Here is a 17,437-nt window from a genome sequence, read left to right on the forward strand (position 1 = left end):
TAGGACTGGAATGTATGGGTTCCATGGGGACACAGTTCAGCACAAGTGGATTCAACTCAAGAGTAAAATTCAACCGGGGGGAAGTATCTTTATGACCTCAAGTTTATTATAGAACCAAAAAAAAAAAAAGATGGAAAACATGCATCTTTTAGGTTTACATATAGATGTAGGAATAGTATAAAAATGCATGTGGTTGCAGTCACTTTTGCTCTAGGAAGGGAGGGATGGAGTGGGGTTACACGGGTGTTTCTGCTACATCAATTGTACTTTATTTCTCCCCCTATGTTTCAGAGTATATTTCATATTCTTTTCTATATGTTTCTGAGTGCTTGATACATCTGATACTCTTTTTTTAATAAAAGCTTTCTCTCTAAAACATGCAAATAATTGAGACAAATTTTTAACAGCCAACACTCCAATTCCATTTGATAAATTGTTAAAGGAAATGAACGGAGTATTCAATAATGGGGAACTACAATTATAAAATTATCACGCTGATTAATCCATTTATCTAGTGTTATTTAATAAATACAAGTTTTAGCAACATTAAGATACCATTAAACACCTATTTATTAAATAAATAGAAATTACAAATGTCACTGTGGGGATCTGAGGAATCTGAGAATGACAAACTGTTTTAAGTGACGTATCTTTTAATTGTTTCTGGTCACATTTTCTTTTTTTTCTTTTCTTTCATCTTTTTAGGGCCACACCTGTGACATATATAAGTTCCCAGGCTACGGGTCAAATTGGATCTGTAGCTGTGGGCCTATGCCACAGCCATAGCCACAGCAATGCCAGATCCGAGCTGCATCTGTGACTGACATTGCAGCTCACAGCAATGCTGGATCCTTAACCCACTGAGTGAGGCCTGGGATCGAACCTGCATCCTCATGGACACTAGTTGGGCTTGTTATCGTGGAGCCACAATGGGAACTCCTGGTCACATTTTCAATTGTTTTAGTTTGGGAAAATAAAAAGACATTATGAACTGTGAAACTATTAGACATGATTTGACACAAAGAATCCTACATTATGCAACATCTTCCAAGGAAATATACAGATTAAAAAGTTATTTACTTACAAATATTTAGATTGATGCTACTTATGACCACAAAAAAAAAATAATAACTGGGAAAACCAAAATGGCTGGGAATAGGAGATGGCCAACCAAAATCAGTCCTATTACAACAGAAGATCACTACAGGGCTCTAAAAACATCAACTGTGTGGCTGATGCATGAAAATATGAAATGAAACTAATTTTATAAAGCAGAGTGTAAAAATGCCCACTGTGAAAACTACGTTGACACATGGAAATTAATTTGCCAGAGCACAATATGCCATTTCCTGATTTCCTCCATGGAAAATAAAAACAACACTATTTAGCAAAGATAAGAAGAGAATTTGGAGGGAAATGAATTGAGGTGGCTTCCTTGGATTCTTATTCTTTCCTTCAAAATTGCCTAAGTTGACCTGTATTCATGAATAAAACAACACCACAGGGGTTTTATCGACAGCACATGATTCTATGCATAAAAAGACAGGTCTGTGCCCATGTATTGTGATTAGAAACTACCTGCCTTTTCTCTTCTGACATGGTTCATCCTCCAGGCAAGTGACCACATGATGAACTGGGAAACAATATTTCTCCCTAATCCATACACCCAGTCTGGACTATGTTAAAATTTTACAATGGTAATAGCTGTTGATTTGTTTGTTTTATTTTGTAAAGAAGATAGCTTATGCACAATAAAATGTTACATCCATTCACACAGTAGCAACTATAAGAGTTTATAACAATCGTGGCACCAAGAGCTACTTACCTGTCTTTTAGTAGGACTCCGTAGAAAATCCTGTGCCATGTCTAAGATTAATCTTCCACCTGGGTCAAGATACATCAAGTTGAAGGAACACATAACCTACAAACAGTCTAGCTTAGTTCCCTGGCTAAAGATCTTTTGTTTTATATGGATGCAAGCATGAAACTAGGGAGGAGGTAAAATTCTAACAGAAAAGTAACATCAGAAAATAAAATTAGCTCTCTGGGATACAGACAGTGTGAACAATTTTTTTAGAAAATTATTTTGCAAGTCACCTGGATTTATCTTAAAAATCCAGGCACATTTGATCTCTATTCTATAATGTATCCGTGCTTAATTTAATATAAAAATAACGTATTTTAATCATCAGTGAAATAGTTTAGTTCTCTCTCCCTCCAAATCTAGAGCCAAATTGATGTTCCAGGAAGATGCCCGTGGGTTTGTATACTTTCAGCCCATGGCTGCCCACTCCCAGTGTGTGCGGGGGGCGGGACTAAGCCCCATTTGTGAAATGGGGCTCAAAGGTACACTGAGTGAGCATATTTGAATAAAGACATTAAGTCATAACAGGACGGAGACAGGCTGATACTTGCTTTGCTCATGACAGTGTTTTTGCATTCAACATTTTATTTAATGTTTATTATTTAATGTTTTATTTTGCATTTAAATGTCTTATTTCACAAAGAAAATACAATCCGTAAATCTTCTACAAGTTAAAGGATGTATATACTTATTAGAAAGGAGTGCATAATTTAAGAAATCATTTTCCAAACACTAGACATACTTCATGAAACTAACACAGAGTATTAACTTTTGCTTTATCATATCTTTATTTGAGGATCTATGAACAAATTGCCACTAAAATGTTTTCCTGTCAGATATCTGGTTATTTAAGGTAGGATATCCTGAAGGCCAGATTGTCAGAAAACAGTGATAATCAATAACAAAACATAGAAAACAAATGAGAACCATAGAAATGATTATCATTTTTTTTTATAAAATAAGAAAAATGGAGTTCCCTTGTGGCCTAGTGGTTAAGGATCTAGTGTTATCACTGCAGTGGCTCAGGTCACTGCTGTGGCATGGCTTCGACCCCTGGCCCATGAACTTCTATGCCTTGGGTGCAGCTAAAAAATAAAAATAAAATAAAATAAAATAAAATAAAATAAAATAATAAATGATACTAATTATTCAGGGGGTGAGAGATGATATTAAGACCAAATGAAACACTTAGAAAAAACACTACAGGGGCATAGACAGTATGACCAAAAAAAAAAAAAAAAAGGTCAGTATTGTACAACTATAATTTGCATACTCTGCTATTTAAAATTTTTCCTCATAGTTTACTATGGAATGTAACAACAATAAAAAAGAAAGACCTGGATAAATGTTGACCAAAGCCTCTAACTAAGAAGATTATTGCCTCAAATTTTGAAAATATTCTTGGAATATAGTATAAGTAGTAAAATATACGTGGAGCATAAGAACTTATTTGCCCGCTGAGGAGACAATGAAGCAATTCAAGAAACACAAATCATGATGCTTTGCACGATGCTTTGCCTATGGGCACCTGTACACGTGACAAATTAGTGTGATTATTAAGACCGTTAGTGACAAAGTCAAAGTCCCCCCTTTTGATTCATGTTTGCTATTCATTTATCTTGGTGGTAGTTCATTTTCAGGCTTAAATTAAAGCTTGTGGTGGAAAGATGAGAGCAGAGGGCCGAGATTGGCCCCAGGACTGGAACTCTATCATAAAAGCCAGCACGAGTCTTAAGATTGATGTGCTAAGTTGGAACACGTGGTAAGGTCATCTAAGATTCAGAAGGGCAATGTAAGATTCAGAGGTATTATTTTTTTTTAAGATGGAGGCTATCAAGTTGTGTGTCTAGACAGCTATTTAAGAGCCTCTCTGGGTCACTCTATGTGCCAGAGTCCAAAGAGCTGGCACTAAACAGAGACAAAACTAATGGAAAAAGATATAAAAGGTGGGCAGGAGGGGAAGTTAAATTAGCTTGGGACAAGGTCCTACTGTCCAGCACAGAGCAGAGAACCATATTCAATGTCCTACGATAAACCACAATGGAAAAGAATATAAAAAGAAAAAAAAAGTGTGTATATATAGATATAGATCTAGATAACACACACATGCGTATGTGTGTGTGTGTGTATATATAATCTGAATCTTTTTGCTTGTGCAGCAGAAATTAACACAACACTGTAAATTGACTATACAAAAAGGGTTGATTTAAAAATAAAAAAATATATTTAAAAAATACAAAAAAATATTTAGCTTGGGAAATGGGATGGTGATTAGAGTAAGTCTATAACCCCAGACAAAGAGGCTGGTTACCTGTACACATTTCTTTTTTCTTTTTCTTCTTTTTTTAAAATCTTTTTTGCCTTTTCTAGGGCCGCTCCCACGGCATGTGGAGGTTCGCAGGCTAGGGGTCTAATTGGAGCTGTAGCCACTGGCCTATGCCAGAGCCACAGCAACGCAGGATCCAAGCCGCGTCTGCAACCTACACCACAGCTCATGGCAACACTGGATCCTTAACCCACTGAGCAAGGCCAGGGATCGAACCCGCAACCTCATGGTTCCTAGTTGGATTTGTTAACCACTGAGCCATGACGGGAACTCCCCACTTGCACATATTTCAATGTGACAATGATAAGTGAAGGCAGAGGGAGAAAGAAAAATCAAAAGACATGATAATGGAAACATGGATAAGAAATAATAAATAGCTTCTTAGGGTTGAACTGCAGACATGGCAACTCTTCTCATATCAGCCTTGTCACCTTCCAGTGTTTCTTGAGCAGCTGGTAATGGTCTGTTCTGGCAATGGTTTTAACATGCCTACCCTTGGTCCCAGCCACTCCACACCCATAAACAGGGATAAATCTTGGGATCCTCAATGCAGAAGGCCCAACACTCATCGTGGTCAAGCTTGTATTGAATGACTTTCGTGATGAGCATTCACTTGGCCTCCCCTTGCACATGATGAAGTGATTTTAATTTCAGCAATGTTTTTTGAGCACTTCTTCTGTGCAAAGAACTGTGCAAGGTGCTGAGAGGGAAGTAAAGTCCAATGAGAAATGGGACCTTGGAAAATCACTGAGTTCATTTTTGAAGGACCCATCCTGGTCCAAATGAAGCCACTGAAACAAATTAACGTGATAAGGCAGTCATTTCCATGCTCTGGAAACACACAAGTACACAGTGAGATGCTGGGGCTGAACCCTGGAGTTTCTGGGTCCCAAATATCAGAGATGAATGGCAGTCACATTTCTGTCAAAAAAGAAACATCTCATGTATGATGGGGGTCTGGAGCCACAGCCAGTATCTAAAAATAGGCTGGGCGCTCTCTTAGCCCCAAACCAGCTGGAAAAATACTTTTGCTGCATCCTTGAGGTGCAGCCAGAAGGAGGAAAGTATGGGACCCGGGCCAAGTGGCTCACTGCTTTGGTGACTGTGCCCGCACTTCCCTCATATCCCTGCAGGATGGAAGGCCCAGGCTGCCAAAGAGATGGAATCTGGACCAGAAGGTGAGGCCCAGGAGGAGGTAAAAGAGGGAGGGCGGTGGAGAGAGGGAGAGGTGAGAACAGATTTCACCCAAAGACTTTGGAGGATGCCGAACACTAAGCAGAACGGTGGACAAGCCAAAACTGGAAGATGAATTTCCCAGTAATTAAGTACAAATAAGAGAACAACATTCGAAAGGACTTGTAAATAACTATATTTAAGATCCTCCCAGAAAATGGATAAACGTTTCATGGAAGAGAATTCCTGAGAGTTGAATCCTTGAAGACAGGTCGTATTTCAACATTCAGAAAAGGCCTTAAGAGCCAAGGGCTCCTGCCTAAGGCTTCACAATCTGCAGGAGCGCCCTCCCCAGGAGACGGTTTGTAAAGAAGTTTTTTAAAGGTGACCAGGGCACGTCTCAAGGATCAGAATGCAAACGGAAACTGGACCTCAGTGAGCAGTATCCCATCCAGGTGACCCAGGCTTCGGGCCTCCCGGCTGGAGCATCCCTCTGTGAGGGCCAGGGTATCACACACTTGTCACTTGTCCACACTGCCCATTAAGAGGAAGCAGCTCTCCCGGTCTGAGAGCAGTCTTTTACCATCACTTGCCTTCCAGGGTAGACTATGGTGGTGGGATGGTGCTGACCCCAAGACACGCATCTTTTCAGCACTTGAGACTGGGACCTGGGGCTAGGACCCTGTGCTAGAGTGCATTCACATGGACAGAATGTAAAGAAAAACTGGAAGGAACTAAAAATAACTGCACCTCTATGCATGTGCAGTGAGGGCAATTAGACACAAAAGAGTGCAAATCAGCGGCCATTTCTAAAGTGCAGGGAGTGAAGCAGGGTCCTGCTCATGATCCCTGTGTGCAGCACTACCGCGCTGGTGGGCAGACCACCTAAGCCACCCTTCCGTCCCCACCTTCACCCCGTTTAAGGGACCAGCTCCTGGAGAGCAAATGAGGGAGAGCCTGTTTCTCTCCCTCCTCTGCAGCAGCAGCAGCCCCGATAAAGCCTTGCCTGAACTCCGCATCTAGCCTCTTAGCAATTTTATCCATTAAAGAGTCCAAGGACCCCAAAATAGTAGCACTTAGGTCCACCAGTGAAATCGGCCTTCTTGTCTTTGGCTGGTTTCTTTAGCCCAATCACTTCTGGGAACATGAACAAACTCAAGTTTCTGGACCTACAATGTTCAGATGCAGACCCCGACCCTGAACTTGGTGATCCCTTAAGTGCAGGGTGGTGAAAAACGTCCTGTGGAGCCACTTGTTTCTTTTGAGATGGGTCAATGGCAGAGGCATGAATTACAACCACCCTTCCCAACACCTACCATGTGTTCACCAGGTGATAGCACCTGTTATTTTTACAGAAGGCATGTTTAGCTGCAGTTATTCTGGGCATACAGCTATTCAAGAAAGTAGGACTGCTTACCTCTGAATTTTCTCTTTTGCATTTTCTCTGTCTCTCACCTTGGAGACGGCATGGGTATGCCATTAGTACCTATGAAAATAAGATGAAAGGGATCAATAGCTTTCCTTCTGCAGTTTTCATGCTCTTCTCCAAATCCTATTGGTTTACTACATACTGGCTGTACTAGGAAGTAAAGTTTGCATATTAATGGAAGGGGCCTTAACCCGTTCAGTTTACATAGACTCTAAGTATCATCAGAAATACTGCGCAGAAGCTGGAGTTTTAAAAATTCAAGGAAATACATCTGGAAACGTGTTTTTACACTGTAATTGCTTTGTTCTACTAAAAAAAGTACAAATGTAAAAATAAAAATATTTCGTACAGATTTTGTCATTAATTCAAAATAGTATAATGTGCATATTATCGTATTTTTGAAACTTTTGGTATAATTTTTTTAAAATTTAGTTTTAATTCTTCAATATTATTTACATAGCATATTTCTGAACTAACAATTGCATTTAAGCAGAACTTTATACAATTATTTATATCTAAACCCATTAAAGGAAGTCTAATGTTGGACAGTCCACTCAGGGAAATATTGTTGTATCAGAGAAAATATAGGGTAGTACGGGCAGAATGATCAACAATGGCACTTAGATGAAAATAAACTATGATAATAACTACTGAAGATAAATGGTGACCAAGGAAATAATTTTAGCTGCAATGTTGGCCTATCTGAACGTTAAGCAAGCATAGGATGCTGTTGAGAAAACTTCTCTTCAATTACACTCACGTGGGTAAAGGAATTTGCTTTGTGTTTAACTCTTACATATAGTCCTAAGTATATGCTGGAAAATAATTGAGTTTTAAAATCAAATCTGTGTCAATGGCCAATCTTGCTATTGATTAAATAATAAAGCAATGTAAATGAATTCTAATTGAAAAAGATAACATACATGCTTATAAAACAACATGTATATAGAAAACATACAAAAATGGAATAAAAAAACCCAACCTGGAAAAAGTAAATGTAGTGAGTTGCAAAATGGAGTGTTCCTTGAATAAAGCCAATCACTATCTTAGGACATGTTAAAATGTGATGATAATAATTAGATCCGCTTTAAATGGTCTCTCTTGCTTCCCTTTTTCTTTTTGACACAAATCTCTCTTTCTTAACTGATTAGAGTACAGAACACTCTGTACTTGTAAATTTCTAGGACCATGGTTCCTAATTTAAAAATTCCATTAGCAAAGGGTTTTATATTTCGATCTTCAACGACAACATGAATTATATTTCTACAAAAGGATCAGTCTCACCTGAAAAACAAAACAGTTTTAGTTCTGGGTTTATGGCAGTCAACAACAAATCAAAAAGGTCATTTTGGAAATTACTGTTGATAGTATTAAACTTGAATTTCTTGCTGGAAGCAACAAACTAATATTTATTTTATACCTACCAGCTATTATCTGCATACTAGAATTTATACACAAGACACCCTCCTGGAAGAAGATTCCATCGTAAAGTCACACAGTACAGTGTTCGACTACCAGCTACTTTTAATTATAAACCAAAAGAAATGATTTAATAAGTTCCTCCCCAAACCGGCGACAACGCTTTGGAAAGCCTCGTGTTAACCAGTAAGATGCTGGAGTTCCCCTCGTGGCTCAGTGGTTAACAAATCCGACTAGGAACCATGAGGTTGTAGGTTCGATCCCTGCCCTCGCTCAGATCTAGCATTGCCATGAGCTGTGGTGTAGGTCTCAGACTTGGCTCGGATCCCACGTTGCTGTGGCTCTGCTACAGCTCCGATGAGACCCCTTGCCTGGGAACCTCCATGTGTCACGGGAGCAGCGGCCCTAGAAAAGGCAAAAAGACAAACCAAACAAAACAAAGAAACCCAGTAAGATGGATGCTAAGCAAAACAAACAAAACAAAGAAACCCAGTAAGATGCTAAGTCCCATGAGGGCAGGGGACTCAGCAGCACCTTCACTTTCCTTCTTCGTCTCCAGCAGCTGGAACAGGCTTCCTGAACATTTGTTGGGTCCAGGTGAAAACAGTCTTCTTTCATTTTGAAATGGCTTCTGCGGACGCGCGTGGAGCAAAGTCTAGAGCTGCAAAGAGGCACCTTGAGGAGAGGAGGTCGCAAAATTGAGAGGAGTCGCGGGACGAAGAGGACTCCAGAGGAGGCAGGTGAACCCCGAGAGCAGGAGTGAAGCCGGGGTGAGCGCTCCTCGACGCGGCGCAGGGGGCGGGGCAGGCTGGCGGGAGCGAGGTTTCGGGGCTCCTGCTAGAGACATCCCCGGGAGTAAACTGCAGCCGCCCCTCCACCGCCGCGCACTTGAGACCGGACCCGGAGTCTGCCGCGCTTCGGGGCGCACCCGCGGGAGCAGGTGCGGCGGGAGCATGCGCGCCGGCGGCGCCCCAGCCCCGAGGCCCCCTTCTCCCGGTCCCCTCCCCCCAGCCACACAGACCTCCCCCGGGCACCACCAGGCACGCGGCGCCTCAGCTGGGCAGCCCGAGCCCTGCAGCCCTGGCTCGCGCTTGGCCTGTCGCCGAGTCGGCGTTGCGGGCGGCGGGGTTCTGCTCCGGGTAAGGAGGGCGCCCGCCGCCGCCAGGTGGCTACGCGCCCCGCGGCCCGAGGCTCGTGCGTGTCGCCCGCGGCGGGGCCGGGGGCGGGGGAGCGGCGGTTGGGAGTCGCCTCGCCGGTGCCGCCTCTTTCTTTTTCTCTTTGGTCGCCGGGCACCCGCCCGGCTCCCCAGCGAGGCGCTGCCCACAAGTCGCTCACTTTCGACGGCCCGGGCCGCGGGCGGGGGCGGCCTGACTGCCGCGGCCCCGAGCGGCCCTCGGGCCCCGCGCCAGGCGGCGGGGTCGTGTCCTCTCGCGCCGGGGTCCCCACGCTCTGAGCCCGCTGGGGCCGCGGGGGGTCGTACCTGAGGCTCAGCTACCTGTGGGGTCGGTTGCAGGTGTCTCCTCGAGGTCGGGGCTCTTTGGAGGGCATTGCCCCTCTGCCTTTTCTATCCTGTCGTCATGGATGGGGTCTGCAACCTGGGATTTATTTTATATACACCTGTATCCGCCTGGAGGGGCATTCTTCATCTGTCCGTGGCCTGGGGTGGAAACTTACTAGAAGGAAGGTCCGGTCATTGCTGTTGTTGAGACTGCAGAACGTGAAAGTCCAGGAGGGCAGCCTGGTGGGGACCTGCTCAGCTGTGCCCTCTCCGTGCCCACCACTCACTGTCACTGCAGGGTTACTGGGTCTCAGCCAGGACCAGCCCAGGGCAGGGTCTTTGGTCTCCCGCTGATGGAGCTGGTCTGTAGATGCTGCTGGTTGGCTTTGGTCTCAGTCCTTAGCCAAAATAAGCTTAGTTGAGATTTCAAAAAAGGTTAAAGTGGCAAAGAGTGGTGGGTGTGGAGTTTGTACTTGATGCTTGGTGGTAAAAAGACTTAGAATGCATTTAGCTTTTCCCAAGATGCTAAGTAACCTCATTTACACCGTAGAGTGCCTTAGAATCCAGAGAATGTGTTAATAGAGATTTTCGAAGCATCCAAATGGATGGATTGGGTTCTGCTCTACTGGGTGTGTAACTGTTGAGTAGGAAGGAAGATGAGCTTAAAACCGCTGTCTATTATGTTCTCAAGTTGTGAGGCACATTGATGGGTTCCTTTTGCAGATGACCTTGACTGGAATTGTTTACTTAGCACTTTCCTGGACAGTATCAGGGTCAAAAGAAATATTAAGCTTGGTCTATCTCTGCAGTGAACTCTCAGTCTGTTTCCTAAGAAAGGAATTGGTGGGAAGGTGGTCTCGTGAAGACAGAATTAAGAAAGGTTCCTGCCCTAAAGAGAAATAGGTGTATTTTTAAGTTCATCGTAAGAATCGTAGGTGAGCTCTACCATTTGTATATTTCATTAGTACCTTTGTGATTTGTATCTTAAACTAAACTTCTAATTAATTTTTACTTTTTAAAAAGTTTTATTGAAATATAGTTGATTTATAATGTTGTGGTAATTTCTGCTGTACGACAAACTGATTCGGTTATACATATATACACACATCCATTCCATTCTTTCTTTCTTTTTTTTTTTAGCTTTTTAGGGCCACCTGCGGCATATGAAAGTTCCCAGGCTACGGGTCAAATGGGAACTGCAGCTGCTGGCCTATGGCCCAGCCATAGTAACTGCAGATCTGAGCTGTGTCTGTGACCTACACCACAGCTCACAGCAGCACAGGATCCTTAACCCACTGATCGAGGTCAGGGATCAAACCCACATCCTCATGAATACTAGTCAGGTTCATTACCGCTGAGCCACAGCAGGAACTCCCACATCGGTTCTTTTTCAGATACCTTTCTTAAAAAAGTTTTTAGTTGTCATTTGTACAATAAATTGTCTCCTGTGTATGCTCATTCATTCATATGACAAATCACTAAAGCTTGACTTTTGGTGTGTTGAGGAGATAAAACATGCAAACCAAATCACTTGGGAGCAAAGCAATAATGCTACAGAACTAAATAGGACCTGGGACTAAAACAATCTGAAATAAAATGCCAGCGTTATGAAACAGACCTTCATCAGAAGGTCTGGCAAGGAGAAGGTCTCTGGGGTCTGGAGTGATCCGAAAAGCACGTGGAAGATGTTGGCCCTGGGCTGAGTCCTGAGGAGTTTATTTTGTGTATAGATGGAAGGACTGAGGAAGAGCATGGGAGCCTAGGAGGGAGGAGGGGGTCCCATGCTCTAAAAGGAATGATTAGGATGTGTCAGGAACGAAGAGGGTGACCTCCAGTGCTCGGTTTGGATAGTGTGGCTTTACATGCTCTCCTCACAGCCCCTGCCCCAAACTAGAAAATGTCTGTTCATTTTCCCCAATTCAGCATCATTTCTCCACTGAGAAGGCCTCCTTGAGTCTCATGACCAGAGTTCCTTCCTTTGACTTTCACTTTTCCTGGTTCATCTCAATGCATATATATAAACAACTTTTTTTAAAAAATGACCCAAACCTTAGATTTTACCATTTTCCTTTCATTAATTAAAAAAATTGAGGTATAATTGACTTGTAACATTATTTTGTATTTCAGGTGTGCAGCACAATAATTTGATGTATGTATGTATTGTGGAATAATTGCCACAGATAAGTTCACATCATCTTACATAGTTTCCTTGTAATTGAGGACTTTTAAGAGCTACTCTTAATTCTGTGTTATTAACACTGTTTCAAATATGCAACACAGTATTATTGACTATAGGCATCATCAACTATAGGCATCAAAAACTTGTTTGTGTTCTTTAGGACTTAGTTTCTGTCTTTAAGGAATATATATATATATGAGTATGTGTGTGTGTGTGTGTGTGTATATATGTTCTTAAAAGGCAGAAACAGATCCTTAGCTCTCTTTATTCAGAGTGTTTTTGCATTGTGGTTATAGCTTTTTAATGTAAATGATAATAGTCCTCTGGTGTCTGGCAGGATAACTGGTCAGGTGCACACTCAGCAGGTGTCTGTAGGGCAGAATCCAGGCTAAGTAAAGGCTCAGTGGGAAAGTAAAGAATTTGCAGCTGGAAGGCCTGGGGTTCTCACTGTGAAGGGGAGGGGGAGCTGGAAGCCACCGGGGTTGGTGATGGGATGGGGAGAAGACTGTGCAAGCAGCACCAGGCCCCTCCCCCATTCCTTCCAGAGCGTCTTAGGTTCCCTTCTTTTGAGGTGAAGGAAAGTTCAGTTTCTGAAATACTGCGTTCATATACACACTACTCTATATAAACTAGGTAACCAACAATGACCTGCTGTATAGCACAGGGAACTCTACTCAATCTGTAATCACCTCCATGGGAAAAGAATCTGAAAAAGAATGGACATATGTATATGTATAATGGAATCATTTTGCTGTATGCCTGAAACTAACACAGCATTGTACAGAAAAAGAAAAATACTCCATTCAAAATAAGCTGAAATGGTGAGTTTGCAGTGAAGACTCTGGTGTTGGGCCAGGAGAAAGCGAGCTAGGAAATACCCAGCTGACGGGGGGGTGGGGGGTGACAGAAAAAGGAATGAATTAGCACAGAGAGGAGAGAGCAGTTCTGTGCCTGGACTGTGGCTGCAGCCAGTGAAAGCCCCTGAGAGGAACCGAGAAGTGGCCTGATGGGGGTGTAAAGCAGCAGCCTGGTGACAAGGGAGCCAGTGGAGGACCAGAGCAGGAACTGATGAAAAAAAAGTCTGAAAGGGGGAGCTGGAGTTGAACTTGGCTACAAAGAGATGACACTGTGGTTAAGCTTTATGGTGAGCTTCCTGTTTTAGGTGTGAGGATGTTCCCCTTTCACTTGATTAGTGTTTTGTCATTTACAAAACATTCCCACCTGGTAGCATTGGTGAACATTTTGAGGATAGCTTATCGTGGGAACATAACCTCCCAGTGAAGAAAAACTATTTAGGTCCGTTAAACAAAAACCTATGGACTGTTCACATACATTCAAAGGGCCCTTGCAGCAGGTAGTTTAAATACATATATATATATATTAGTTTGTATTTAAGCAAAGTAAATGAATGAAAAACAGTGAATTAGCATATACTTGCTAGAAATGAAACTCCATTCACACACATAATGTCATCTTTTGTTTAAACATTTGCACTATTTTTTTTTAAGAATAGTGCCTCAGAAGACTTTATCCCTATTTTATTTTGCAAATACTGGTTTTTGCAGTAGCAATGGAGAAACAAAAACTTTGCTTGAGCCCATTCGATCTGTGCGCCCCCACACACACACCCCGGCCTGGGTGTGCCTTCTGGGAGGACGTCACCACAGTAGCGCCTCTTGTTCAGCCAACCTGCTGGACCTTTCTTAGAGTTGTGTTGATTGCAGCTTGTATGTGAGGCGTTTTCTTAATGGAACCAGACGTTGTGGAGAAAGTTATGCATCCCTTCTGAAGGTGGATCTTAAGTGATGCAAGTGCGGTGGCTGCCACAATTAATAATTGATTAACGACCTGTCTGCAAGGTACCAGATGGGAGATGTGGGAAGCACAGCCTCAGTGATGTACCTTTGTCCTCATGCCTGGCCAGAGAGGAATAGATAGAGCCCTTTCATGCACAGCAAGCTATTATGATAGCTTTTGAGATTGTGATAGCTTTTTAGATTACATCATTATAGACTTGCTCCCTGGTTTTTGTTTTGTTTTGTTTCTGTTTTTGAGGTGGGGGGTTAATTAAGAGATTTAAATGGGGCAGAGGCATTTTTGCTGGGCCTTTTGTGCTGACACTTTTGTGTCAGTCATGTACTGTGTATATGGGTACGACCCTGCCTTCAAGGAGCGTATAGTCCAGCGAGGGGACAGATGTTACACCATTCTCCCACCATACATCTAAGGACAAAGTTTGTATATTACAGGAAAGACCAACAGAAGGGCCTAATTTGGGTTTGTAGATACAAGAGGTATCTCTGAGGAGAGGAGCCACTGGCCGGGCAGGGAGTAGGGCAGACAGAAGTTCAGGGACAGGCGAACAGGCGTGTGAAACCCCATGGTGGAAAAGAGGTGGGGGCTCAGAGAAGGGAAAGGGTGCAGCCAGGGTGGGCGAGGGACTGGGAGGCAGTCAGGGACAGAGTGGGAGGCCCCAGGAAGTCCGTGTTCAGGACAGTCTTTTTTTTTTTTTTTTTCCCCAGAGCTGTACCCATGGCATATGGAAGTTCCCAGGCTAGGGGTCACATCAGGAGCTACAGCTGCTGGCCTACGCCACAGGAATGCTAGATTCGAGCTGTGTCTGCGACCTACACCAGAGCTCACGGCAAGGCCGGATCCCCAACTCATAGAGTGAGGCCAGGGATTGAACCCACATCCTCATGGACACCAGTTAGGTTTGTTACTGATGAGTTTTTCATGCCACCGGAGGCTTTGCAGAGTGAGCAGGCATGATACGATCTTGGGCCGTCTGTAGAACACTGTGCAGGAGGCAGGGCCAGGTAGGAAGGCTGCCACTGAAGGTGTCTAGCCCAGGAGTGGTGGCTGGGGAGATGGGCAGAAACAGAGGGACTTCAGGAGTGTATTTTGGAGGTAGAATTTATAGAACTGCTTATGGATGAGAGGGTAAGGTTAGTACTCTGAAATCTCGCATGAGAAGCTGGGTGACTTTTCATAGATGAAAATTTACATAAATTTACAGGAATTTTGTAGGTGGAAGACTGGGATGAAGCAAACCTCCTAACTTTCCCTTGACCATTTTTTCCAGCCTAAGATCTACCGGCTGTAGGTTATTTTTAGGGAGACAACTTGATGTGGTTGTGATGCGTGTGAAGCACCCAGCTTTGTGCTGGGCACGTGGTTTTGGCGTCTGACGATGTGACTGTCTTTCCCTTTTCTGTGGCTGTGGGGTTTCTGTAATCTGCTTGGCATGCAGCAGACCTAATGGCCCTCCTGAGCAGCCGGTCTGTCTACAGCCGTCGAGACAGACCGGCTTGGGGAGCATTTTCCGTCTTGATCAGGAAGGTCTAAAATCACCTGATATGCCGCCTGGACCGTCTCTTTCCCAGTTTCCCCTACAGCCTGGCATCCCAACCCTGATCTTAACAGTGGGAGCCTCTCTGAGTCCTGAAAGGTCTCTGGTCCTGCAGAGCTGTTGCTTCTTGGTTCCTTGTTCTGTGAGTACATCAGACTTAGGAATGGGACTTTCTTGAGTGACAGCATTTACACAGTTGCTCTCGGTCATTATTATTATAACAACTTCTTTCTAAATAAAACTGAAGGAGCAGTTACAGACATGATTCCAGGCCTGTATCAATGGATCCAGGTGAGCACTGGTTCCAATCTAAGGCCCAGTTCATGGATGGGCACAGGTTCTGCTCTTGCCATTGCTTTTCTAGATTGAGTCATGCAGGGCACACTGACTTAGCTGTTTGGCAAATGGGGTTGAGACATATATTCAGCGTCACCAGTTTGGATGTCTAAAGGGGCTAGACAGGCAAGGGAACCAAGTGAAGAAAACCCCAAAGCCTCTTGATTTTGCTTTCATTTTCTCACCTTTGACAACTGAGCACAGATCCTTGTTTTGTATAAGAAGTTCTCTAAGTACAAGGATAGTGAGGGAAGGAAAATCCTCCTTGCCATGGAGACAGTAGGGAGTGGTGGGACTGTGGCAAACTAGGGCTCTTACGTGTTCTAAGGCGGAGTTATTTAAAAAAAAACCACCCCAAGTTGGAAATCTACATTTTGAAAAGCATGAAACCTCCCTATTTAAAAGTGCCGGCTTCCTAGTAGTGGTAGGACACTGCCAAGGTAAACAGAGTTTGTCTCCTGACTGGATACCGTTTGCAGCCACTTTGCTGGCTCTGACTCTTGGGGTCAGCTCCATGATGAGCTGAAGGTACTTTCCTTTACTCCCGCTGTTTTCCTTCACTTGTCAAAACGTCTTTCTTATTTATCCTGATGGAGAATATCAACAGACACACCAGCTTCTTATTTCCCTGATTCCTGCCCGTTCAGTCTGACTTGATTAAACCTGGGGGTGAAGTGTGGTCAGCTCCTTCCAACCCCGTGACCCTGTAAGGCACATGCTTCTGGAAGGAGCTGATTATCAACATTTGGGTAGAACCTAGACTTTGGAAAGTTTCCAATCATGTTTCTGTCTGAGGAACTTTAAAAACATATGCCTATTGTTAAAGTATATCTTCTTAACCATGTGTCTAATAGTTTGTATGACTTGAGGATACTAATTTTTATGGGATCAGAGGGGGGCAGCATCTTCTCTTGCGTGTGGTGGGCTTTTGCTGAGTAGTACCTGCTTTTCTCCTGAGTTTTTTCCCTCCAGGAAGCCTCCAGGTGTCCCTAAACCTGAGTTCTGCTCCCTGCCCTGTGCTTGCCCACTGCGATGTGCCTGGTCTGCTCTTTCACTCTGAGTAAAAGATCCTTACTTTTCTGTGGTCCCCACAGAACTTTTTGGGTTAAGCAAGAGCTTGTTCATGACATTTTTACAAAGCCCAGCAATTGCCTGATGTGTGTTAGACACCAGTAAATAAAGCTTGAGTGATTTTTGAGTCAGTTGGTGACAGGCTCGTATGGGAAAGAAACGTCACAGAATCTAGCATTTGGGGATTGGGATTACCTGGCTTAGATGTTGGCTTTGATTGAAAATGTGAGCACTGACCTTCCAACCACTCATTTTATTACTGTTATGATCACATATCAAAGGAAATGTAAAGGTTCTTCCCTGTGCTTTATGGCGGAGAATTTCCTTTAATTCCCAGCCATTATACCCTTTAGTCCTGAAACTAGACACCATCAAGGAGAATTATGAGAGGTGCCAGCTTGGCACTTTCAAGTCTATGTATTATGCACTCAATTTCTGAGGATGGTTAGAACAAAGGCTCCCTCCTCCCCTTCCAAAATAGTGAGCTTGCTGTGATTTTTTTTTCCCAGAACATATGTGGAGGTTTTTCAGGCAGCTTCACACACACAGTTGAGCTGAGAGCAGGAGCCACTAGGGCTGATACACCGAGGATTTGAGACGTGTTCACGGGCACAGCAGAGCCAAGTGCTGAAGGTACCGAGTCTGTGTTACAGGGGAAGATAACAGATCCACCAAAGTCTGTGTGCCCTTTAGCATGAGGATTGAAGATGCTCTCTACTATTATTATATTCCTGACTGTTTATATTCCTGTCAGTTTCTTCTTTCAGATATGCTAATAATTGCTTTATAT

General features: G+C 43.4%; 1 protein-coding gene across 1 annotated transcript; it reads right to left on the reverse strand.

Moving 5' to 3' along the window:
- Positions 1-2,431: 2,431 nt before the first annotated feature.
- LOC102161632 (uncharacterized) lies at positions 2,432-14,270 on the reverse strand. Its single transcript, XM_084965709.1, has 5 exons — positions 14,178-14,270; positions 11,328-11,468; positions 8,746-9,775; positions 6,781-6,849; positions 2,432-5,111 (listed from the first exon to the last, which is right to left on the reverse strand). The coding sequence occupies exons 1-3, from the start codon at positions 14,268-14,270 to the stop codon at positions 8,867-8,869; spliced, it is 1,143 nt and encodes a 380-aa protein (XP_084821835.1). The 3' UTR covers positions 2,432-5,111; positions 6,781-6,849; positions 8,746-8,866.
- Between the last annotated feature and the right edge of the window lie 3,167 nt (positions 14,271-17,437).

Source organism: Sus scrofa, chromosome 6 (assembly GCF_054392235.1).
Source record: "Sus scrofa isolate SSC_HxYL_T2T_F1_AM1 chromosome 6, Sscrofa_HxYL_maternal_Yorkshire_Landrace_v2.0, whole genome shotgun sequence".
Taxonomy (NCBI): Eukaryota; Metazoa; Chordata; class Mammalia; order Artiodactyla; family Suidae; genus Sus; species Sus scrofa.